The sequence below is a fragment of the Brassica rapa genome, chromosome A09 (assembly GCF_000309985.2).
Source record: "Brassica rapa cultivar Chiifu-401-42 chromosome A09, CAAS_Brap_v3.01, whole genome shotgun sequence".
NCBI classification, from domain to species: domain Eukaryota; kingdom Viridiplantae; phylum Streptophyta; class Magnoliopsida; order Brassicales; family Brassicaceae; genus Brassica; species Brassica rapa.
Window position 1 is genome coordinate 31,144,335 of NC_024803.2, and position 10,569 is coordinate 31,154,903.

Sequence of the window (10,569 nt, forward strand, 5' to 3'; positions counted from 1 at the left end):
GGACTGTAGTTTTATAATTTTTACTGTAGAATTTAATCTATAGATTTATTTGCTGTAGATTCCGTTGATGTAGCTTTCTAAAGCAATCATTTTTTTTGGAAATAAAACTCTTTACAGCCATATTTTGATTTTGCAGAGATTTTTTTACTGTGAGTTTTTTAAGGAAAGAAAAGCTCGATTGATAGACATATATAGCTCTAGACTAAATTTTAGTTGTCCAAAACAACTACAACCACAACCAATCATCTCCTTAGTCTAACAATGTATATTTAAGAATCGTGTGTCCTTACACCTGAATCTAACGACTCAAAAGTATTTGGATAATGAGAGATTGACATATTGTTTAATACAAATATTTACCATAACTACTGAACTGAAGATACTAAATTAGAATAAACATAAACCGATTTGATTCTTCTAGTAAAACTTATTCTGACCTCAACTGAATATTAACCATAGTTTTATGACTAAAAAAATCAATATGCATAACCCCGTGTATCAATATATCACACGAGTTTTTGTAAATCGAGTTTTTAAAATAATCTGGCATCAGTTCTAATAATTTTATCGTTTTGTGGCTAATTTTATTTGGTCAACACAAACCAGTTTGGAGGGTAAAATCAGGCCCGGCTCAAAAGAATTTTGGGCCCTTGGCAAAATAGTTAAAAAAAAATTTTTTTTACGTAATTATATGGTAACTTAAAAATTTCGGACATTTATCTTTAATTTTTTTAAAAAATATTAAACCATTTTTAATACTATTTATGCAAAAAATCTTTTGGGCCCTTGACCAATGCCCTTTTGCCCACCCTCTTGAGCCGGGCCTGGGTAAAATGTACCCGACTAAACAAAGAAGTGAAGGTTGAAACTTTTTAACTAGCCGGTACAATTAATGAAGAAAACATCATTTTGTAGGTATCTAAAAGCAATATACTAACACAATGTAAACATAACTGAAAACTATTATCAGTTTGAATTTAATTTTTAAAAAATAAAAAATTATCCGTACGGATCAAAATCTAGTTGTTTAATTAAACCTGTAACTAGGTTTTTGTTTGTTTGTCTCCTGGTCACTTGAAACTCAAAATCTCTATGGGAGTGATTGGTTGAGATTTATCTCCCTACTTTAGCTTTATTTATTTTTAAATCACTAAATTTTACCAATCATGTTGTAGCTTTACTTTTAAAAATTAAAGTCTACATCAAGTTTTTATTTAGTTTTACCAATCATGCTTTAGCTTTATTTTTAAAGCTACAGCAAAAAAAAATAAAGCAAAATTTTTTCTTATGTATTTTAGGCAAAAATCCTACATCTTCTTTTTATAGGTTGTAGAATCTGTAAATGAAAAAAAAAATATATAATATCAAATAAGTTATATAATCATAATAAAAACTTTTATAAATATTTTAATTTTTAATTTGAGTGTTTTAAAATTATTAAGATATTTAAATAATATAAATATTATTTACATATCACATTTTAAATTACAATAAATTTTGATAATTTATTTAAAAAATATTAATATAAATTATTTTAATTGATATAAAATAATAATTTTATATATACAACACATATTTCATATATTTTATTTTAAATTATCTACATCTTAGAGTTACAACAAATTTAACTACAACAAAAGTCTCTGCAGAAAAAGTCTACAGTAACAACTTTACAACTACAACCGATTTATCTACAACTAAACATCTACAGCTAAATTTTTAAAGCCACAGTCGAACCAATCATCACCTATGTATACATAACAACGGAAGACTCAAAAACCCTATATGAAGCTGGGCCTACCATGGACTAGATATATTATATATTATATTTTTTTAGGATAATCACATTTATAATTGTTAATCTTGATCTCTTTTTTTTTGTCGACTAAGAAAAAAAAAGTGTTTCTTGATCTTAGAACATTTTTTATTGTATTTGTGTCGTCATGTTTCAACAACTGGGTCTTGAGCAGGGGTAGGAAAACAACTAAAACCAAGCAAACCGGTAGTTGGAAAACCAAATTTTTACTCACGATATAAAGTCAGAAACTGAAACTATAGCTTCCAATTTTTCTGAAAAATACGGATCCCATTTAGACTCCAAAGATTTACCCAGACTAGTTTTCATAATTCTCTATCTTACATACATAATAAAATATCCATATTATTTTTTTCATAATTATAATATCGTAATAAATCAGCGTTAAAAATATATATATATTATATATATATATCTTAAATAATTAATTATTCCAAATTCACAATAAGAACAAATAAAAGGGAAATTGCTAGTCGAAATATAACACAACACGTTGCTTATACAGCTACAGTAAAGCTTGTGTTCTTATCTCTTACGTGGCATGTTTACATTTTGATTAATAACACAGTAAGTAAATCTAAGTACTGTATGTATTTAGGTAACATTATCTAAATACTCCCTCTGTTTCATATTAGATGATGTTTTAGAAGATTTTTGTTGTTTCAAATGATGTTGTGATATTTTTATGTTATTTTTAGATTTATTGAAAACTGTGTAACCAATTAGATGTTGTAGTCATTTTTGTAATTGGTTGGATGATTTTTAAATTATATTTTTAAAACTACTTTTTAGAGAAAAGTAAATTTCTTAATCTTTGTGCACTAAGGAATAACATCATCTATTGTGAAATGGAGGGAGTATTGCATTTCCCCTTTTGTAAATTGACTTTGTACACAAGTAAGACATTTGGCAAGGATGACAAAAAAAACAGAAACAAAAAAGACACTTGGCATACTAAAAAGTGAAGATAATATGATATTTATGGTATACATATTGACCCAAAAGTGTTGAATAAACAAAATATTGACCACAGAAATTTGCGCATCTTTTTCCGTAAGCTGACAGATACACAACACATATCTTTCACCTTCTGCGTCCTTATAAAAAGCACCATAGTCCATACGGTTTTCAAACACATTAGTTACAATAGCAGCAACATAGTGAGCGAGGTCAGGGGAGAAGATGTTTGGATTTGAAAACATGAAGATTTCCAGCAGTGCTGCAACCAACCCGGTCATCAATCTCGATCAGTATGTGTTAATTTTACCAAAAAATGATTCGTTTTAATTCCAAGTAACATATATGCATGATTGCGTTTTTCTTTGAGAGAAATTATATTAATAATTGGCTAATGACTTTCCGCTAAAATTTTATATGAACAATAAGTTTGGAATCTCAAACATCTGACGTCTGTCATCAAAATTTTGATTTGACCAAACACACATTTGCCTTTCACAATCGAAACTTAAGTCTCGATTCTCGATTGTTTCAAACGTTACTTTTTCTCTAGTATTTGTCTTTGACACTATCGTCAAATATATTTTTTGTCAAATAATTTTTGTTGTAAAACCCTAAGCGTTGTGATTAATTCATATTTGAGAAACAATACACTGCTATGTATAACGTATAAGTGTGAAGGATTTTTTTAACTCATAAACAAGATTAAAAAGAATCCATAACGATTAAAATAAAAGTAAAAAAGAATGATAAATTTGCTTGTGTTAATTATTCTCAGAGGAGATCCGACGGCATTCCAAGAGTATTGGATGAGTACGAAGATGAAGGAGAGGTGTGTTGTGGTGATACCAGGATGGGACCTGATGAGCTACTTTAGCGATAAGACGAACGTGTGTTGGTTCCTGCGGCAAGATCTTGCTGAGGCGATCAAGGCGTTGCACCGTGCGATCGGCAACGCAGCGACTGAAGAACGCTACATCGTGGTGGGTAATGGCTCTACACAGCTTTGTCAAGCCGCTTTGTTCGCACTTTCTTCTCTCTCTGAGGACAAGCCTCTCAGCATTGTCGCTGCGGTTCCTTACTACTCCGTAAGCCCTCACTCACTGAATAGATTTAAAACAACATTGTTAATAACAACATAACATATTCATGAAATGGCACTTAGACTATATAGATGATAAAAACATAAATGTTCTAGTTGTTGCATCATCACTTGTTAGTACTATGGTTGTAGCATAGTAGATCACACAATTTAATTTAGAAATCGAAATCCATGACCTAATTATATCCTAGCTACAAAACATGTTATGATGGTCTGCAAATACATGTTTCATGAGCACGCAACACATGACACATCCCAGAGATAAAAAAACATAAATTGAACTTTAATATTAATAATGCTAACGTCTTACATTCCTATCCTTTAAATTTCGTTTAATATCTATGTTATACGTTTTGTTACAGACATACGAGGAGGAGGCATCGTATGTTCAGTCGCAGCTGTACAAGTGGGAAGGAGACGCAAGAACGTTCAACAAACCCGGACCATACATCGAGATGGTGACATCACCGAACAATCCTGATGGGACCATCAGAGAGCCGGTGGTGAACCGTGGTGGGAAAGTGATATACGACTTTGCGTATTACTGGCCACACTACACTCCTATCACTCACCGTCAAGACCAAGACATTATGCTCTTCACCTTCTCTAAGATCGCCGGTCACGCTGGGTCCCGCATCGGGTGAGTCAAACTAACCACTTACTTAGTTTAAAATCATTTTAAGTTACTTGACCCTGAATCCTTGTCGATATATAGCGTGAGAGTTTGATAAACGTACTTGCTCCACTTTGGTTGTTCATTTATGTGTGAGAAACAATCACTGAAACGAGGCACATTTGGTACTTATCTATGCAATTCGTTATACAAGCATTAGTTATTGAAATTATTTACTTTTTTTTGAGTGAAGGTGGGCCTTAGTGAAGGACATAGAGGTGGCTAAAAAGATGGTGCAATACCTAACAATCAACTCAATTGGTGTGTCTAAGGAGTCGCAGATTCGAGCCACCGCAATCCTCAATGAACTCACCAAAAGTTGTCGCATCAAATCGGAGAGTTTCTTCAAGTATGGTAACGAGAAGGTGAAGTCACGGTGGGAGAGTCTACGCTGGGTCGTAGATAAGACCGGTGACAAATTCACTCTACCTGATTACCCTCTAGCCTTTTGCAACTTCTTTGGCAAAAGCAGCTCCACTTATCCTGGTAATAAACCACAAATTATTTTGTGTGTGTTGAATATGTAACGGTCTTGGCCATCCACTAATGGTTTTGGATATGTTGAAATGGTTGTTGCAGCGTTTGCATGGCTGGGGTGTAACAAAGATAAGGATCTCAAAATTCTCTTGAAGGAAAAATATGTTTTAAAAAGAGGAGGAGAGAGATGTGGCAGTGATAAGAAGTACGTACGCGTCGACATGCTTGGACCCAACAAAGACTTTCAAGACTTTCTCAACAGGCTTCTCACCATCAAGTATCCTAGATGCTTTCTTTGAGCCTTAGATTATTGTTTTTTTTTCTTTCCATATGACATTTCCAATCATGGTTGTTCTTTTCGAAATGTTGAGCACAATGGTATTCTGATGTTTTCCTTTCTTCTGAATTTATCTTATAATAATAATTTAAAAGATTTACTATCATTGAGTGTTAAAAAAAAATGTCACTATCTTTCTATTTGGAAAAGTATTTTGAACTAATTGGATAAAAATACTTAACCAAAATAGAAAGTGTATTATTAATTAAATGAGTTCATAATGAGGGGAATATAGAACCCTAAGAGCTGCTCCATCATTGAGTATATATGCCCTAACCTTGACTCATCACATGATGAATTCACCTTTTATGGTATAAAATGATAGTAGTGTGGCGCTGAATTAGGTTGTACCACATTACCACTCATCTATACATAATAGCAAACCAACTTCGGTGACATCAACATTTTTTTATAGGAAAATAAAACTAAAATTATACGGTCGAGATTGTTTCAGTTATGTGATCTAGTGGATAAAATTTAAGTTTCATTTAGGGTCTGATGTCATCAATATGCAAACGGCATTCCTTTCGCTTTCTTTCTTTGAAGAGACTGGGTTAATGATGGTCTGATAGTCTGCAATCACACTTTGGAAACTTCAATCGCTTTCTTTTTACTGGCTGTAGCATCCGTACAACAAACCACATTGTAGCCTGGAGCTACTTTAAGTCCTTTGTTTTAAATTTGCAGATGTAGTCTCATGGCATTTTAATTCAAAAGGTATTATACCAGGCTTAAATAAATGACGAACACGCTCTTGAACTAACTGTATCATAGCAATTATATAATTTTGTTTGCAGAAAAAAGTGAGGTGAAATTAACACGCTCTTGAACTAACCGTATCATAGCCTGGAATTTTTTTCTTTTTCTGAAATTAACATTCTGAATTTAACATCCTGACTAGATTTTGACCCGCGCTTTCAAAGCGCGGATTTATTTTTGTTTTTTTTTCAATTGACAAATATTTAGTAAATGTCACATTTTCATATATTTGTGTTTTATTTTATAAAAGACTTAAAAATTTTATCTTTATTTATCGTATTTCATTTTAAATAACTATTTATGTTTAAAAAATTAAACTTTATTTTTTTAATGAATTAATTTGGTATAACTCTGATAAATTAATTTTATCATGGGGTTAATATTTTAATTAAAAAATTATATACTTTTAATAAAGATTTATATTTTTCAATAAAAAAATTCAATTATTTTTATGAATGCTTAAATTATATTAAGAAAAGAAAAAAATAATAATTAAGAATAGTTGAAAAAAATTATTTGAACTTGGACTCAATGACTCAAAGGAAAAAAAAGTGAGAATTGAATCTGATTTTTTAATAGGCCCAACAGGTCCAAAAGAGATTTGATGTGGGCTGGATCCAAAAATAATGACCCAATATAGATTTGTTATTAATATTACTTAATTGCCCTTAATGAAACATGTAATGTTAGTGAAGGAAAGGGCAGACTAAGGTAATTATGACAATAGGATTCTGCTTTAATAGTATAGACTAGATTTTGATCCGCGCTTTCAAAGCGCGGGTTTATTTTTGTTTTTTTTTTTCAATTGACAAATATTTAGTAAATGTCACATTTTCATATATTTGTGTTTTATTTTATAAAAGACTTAAAAATTTATCTTTATTTATCGTATTTCATTTTAAATGACTATTTATGTTTAAAAAATTAAACTTTATTTTTTTAATGAATTAAGTTGGTATAACTCTGATAAATTAATTTTATTATGGGGTTAATATTTTAATTAAAAAATTATATACTTTTAATAAAGATTTATACTTTTCAATAAAAAAATTTAATTATTTTTATGAATGCTTAAATTATATTAAGAAAAAATAATAATAATTAAGAATAGTTGAAAAAAATTATTTTAACTTGGACTCAATGGCCCAAAGGAAAAAAGAAGTGAGAATTGAATCTGATTTTTTAATAGGCCCAAATGGCCCAAGAGAGATTTGATTTGGGCTGGATCCAAAAATAATGACCCAATATAAATTTGTTATTAATATTACTTAATTGCCCTTAATGAAACATGCAATGTTAGTGAAGGAAACATGTCCCTAAGGTAATTATGACAATAGGATCCTGCTTTAATAGTATAGATATGATGAAGTTTTGATCAATAATATAATACTCATCTAAAATATATGCAACATATCAACGAGAGAAATGGCCATAGTAAAATCTAGCAAAAATAATCCGTGGAATTTTTAATATTGAGAAGAAGAGTACATATATGAGGTGTACGTGATCATGGTGACAACTATTTGTTTTTCTAGCTATCGAAAGTTAAAACGAACCGATAGGAAAGAAAGACGAAGACAAATAAAGATTTTAGAAGAAAACAGTGCAACACCTAACAATTTAAAGTGTTTTTCACTAATAAGTAAAGTGTCTGTTTTCTGCTGATTCACTAATGTTTAATCCAAAGTTTAGGTTTATTACAGTTTTATCATCTAATAAACATGATTTTTGTTTTTAAGTAAGCTCTGACATTATCTGATTGTTATAGCATAACATGTCTTTTATAGAATTGTATGAATTTGGTGATTAATATTTGAGGAGAATGTGATATAGATCCGTGAGAGAGTGAGAGAGATATGAGTGAGTTTGTTTGCTTAAGAGAAAGAGTAAAGAGGAATCATTTTTTTTTTGTCAACGATTATATTAAAACAAAAAGGTCTAAACGATTACATCTGGAGCTGTGCTCAATGGTAACAAGATAATAAACGGAGGGATCCTCGACAGTTTGATGAATAACATAATGCAAAAACAAAACAACATAACAAGTACTTGCTCGACAACAGGAGAACCATGGGAAATCATCAGATGCATCCCTGAATAGGTTACTACCACGAGCACGGAATAGTCGGAATCGACGTTGAATAAACGAAACAGCAAAGTTTGGAAAGAAGCGGAACGAGCAAGACCAGCTCTAGTTCCGACGATGAGATTCCCTGAAGAGACTAGGTGAATCTCAATAGTAACATAGCGTTTAAAAATCTTGGATTTGGCGCTGATGAACAAAATGGCTAGACCATGAAACCGAATAGTGCTAGTGACAAGAGAGCTACTACACACTTTACTGACTTGTGATGGCTGAACAAATAGGGTCCTTAACTTAAGCACAACATCACTGCTTTGGGCTAGGTGAACCCTGGTCGTACCGGTTGAACAATCTGATAAAGGAGACATCTTCACCTTCATGGAGACTCTGAAACTACTGAACTTTTGTGGCGGAGTGGACATTGAACTCAGTCCTACACTTCGGACCTCGACATTACCGTGTCGGGACCAGCAAGGTATTACCAAAATACATCTGACCAAACAATCTACAAATCCAATCAAACTGAAAGCGCTTGAGTCCTCGTTGGTTGATAGGAGGAGAGCATCGGGTGGTGGCCGTATAAATACTCCAGAGAACAATGACGGAATGACCCCACCACGTCCGGTATCAGAGTTTAAATTATATTGGTTAAATTCGGTTTCCTTTTGCCGGTTTACCTTAAGTTTGGTTTAGTATAGATTGTATATAAAGTGAACGTTGTACATTGATTTTGAACTAATGAGAAATATCTTTTAATCTGTAACAAACTCTCTCATCTCTTCTCTCTCGATTCTCTCTCATTCCTGATTCGTAATATGGTATCAGAGCCATCTGAGCTCGTTTCTTCGTGATTCTTCCGTTGATCTAGCTTGATTCGTGTTTTTCTCAAGCTCACGATGGTATCGGTGAAGAAGATTCCGCGAAAATCGACTCGCGTGACTCGCAAACCGATCCGGTCCACCGATGTCGATGATTCACCTCCGCCTTCTCCTCCGGTAGCTCAACCTCGCAACACCGGAGCTCCACGAATGGTGATACCTCCTGAATCGATGGATCCGAATCAATCTCCTCTGTTTATGCATAACGCCGATCATCCAGGTTTACAGCTGATTTCTCTTAAACTGGATGGATCGAATTATGATGATTGGAATGCAGCTATGAAGATTGCTCTAGATGCGAAAAATAAGATAGGATTTGTAGATGGAACTCTCACTCGTCCTGATACATCCGATCCTACTTTTCGCTTATGGTCTAGATGCAATAGTATGGTGAAATCATGGTTGTTGAACTCAGTTTCTCCTCAGATCTATCGCAGTATTTTGCGCTTGAATGATGCTGCAGATATTTGGCGTGATCTTCATGGTCGCTTTCATATGACGAACCTCCCTATGACGTTTAACTTGACTCAAGAGATTCAAGATCTCAAGCAAGGATCCATGTCTCTCTCGGATTACTACACTACTCTAAAGACACTTTGGGATAATTTGGAGAGTGTAGATGAACCAGATACACCTTGTGTTTGTGGGAATGCAGAAAAAGGCAGATAGAGCAAAGATTGTTAAGTTCCTTGCTGGCTTAAATGACTCTTATGCAATCATTCGAAGACAGATCATTATGAAGAAAGTTTTGCCATCTCTGGTTGAAGTATACAACATTCTTGATCAAGATGATAGTCAGAAAGGCTTCTCGACGGCTATCACTCCGGCAGCTTTCAATGTTTCTGAGAATGTGCCTCCTCCAATGGCTGAAGCAGGGATTTGTTATGTTCAAACTGGTCCTAATAAAGGAAGACCTATCTGTTCTTTCTGCAACCGTGTGGGTCATATTGCTGAAAGATGCTATAAAAAGCATGGATTTCCACCGGGGTTTGTTTCCAAATACAAGTCTCAGTCATCAGGAGATAGACTTCAGAAGCCTAAACAAGTGGCAGCTCAAGTATCTTTCAATCCTCCGAACTCAGGACAGTCACCGATGACTATGGATCATCTGGTTGGCAATCTCAGCAAAGAACAACTTCAACAGTTCATTGCTCTCTTCAGTTCTCAGTTACCAAATGTCACCATGGGTTCAAACGAAGCAAGTTCTTCTAAACAGCCTATGGATAACTCTGGTATATCTTTTAATCCAACTACTCTTGTTTTCATTGGTTTATTGACTGTCTCTAGACATACTTTGGCCAATGAAACATGGATAATAGATTCTGGGGCTACTCATCATGTTTGTCATGATCGCAGTATGTATACTTCTATTGACATCACTACAACTAGTAATGTGAATTTGCCAAATGGGATGATAGTCAAGATCAGTGGAGTTGGAATTGTTCAACTAAATGAGCATATTACTCTCCACAACGTCTTGTATATAC

General features: G+C 33.1%; 1 protein-coding gene across 1 annotated transcript; it reads left to right on the plus strand.

Annotated features, from left to right (window-relative positions):
• The first annotated feature begins 2,960 nt into the window (after positions 1-2,960).
• Positions 2,961-5,468, plus strand: LOC103840774 (tryptophan aminotransferase-related protein 1). The gene is made up of 5 exons (XM_009117293.3): positions 2,961-3,066; positions 3,552-3,861; positions 4,238-4,515; positions 4,742-5,034; positions 5,128-5,468. The coding sequence occupies exons 1-5, from the start codon at positions 2,999-3,001 to the stop codon at positions 5,322-5,324; spliced, it is 1,146 nt and encodes a 381-aa protein (XP_009115541.2). The 5' UTR covers positions 2,961-2,998; the 3' UTR covers positions 5,325-5,468.
• Positions 5,469-10,569: the final 5,101 nt, after the last annotated feature.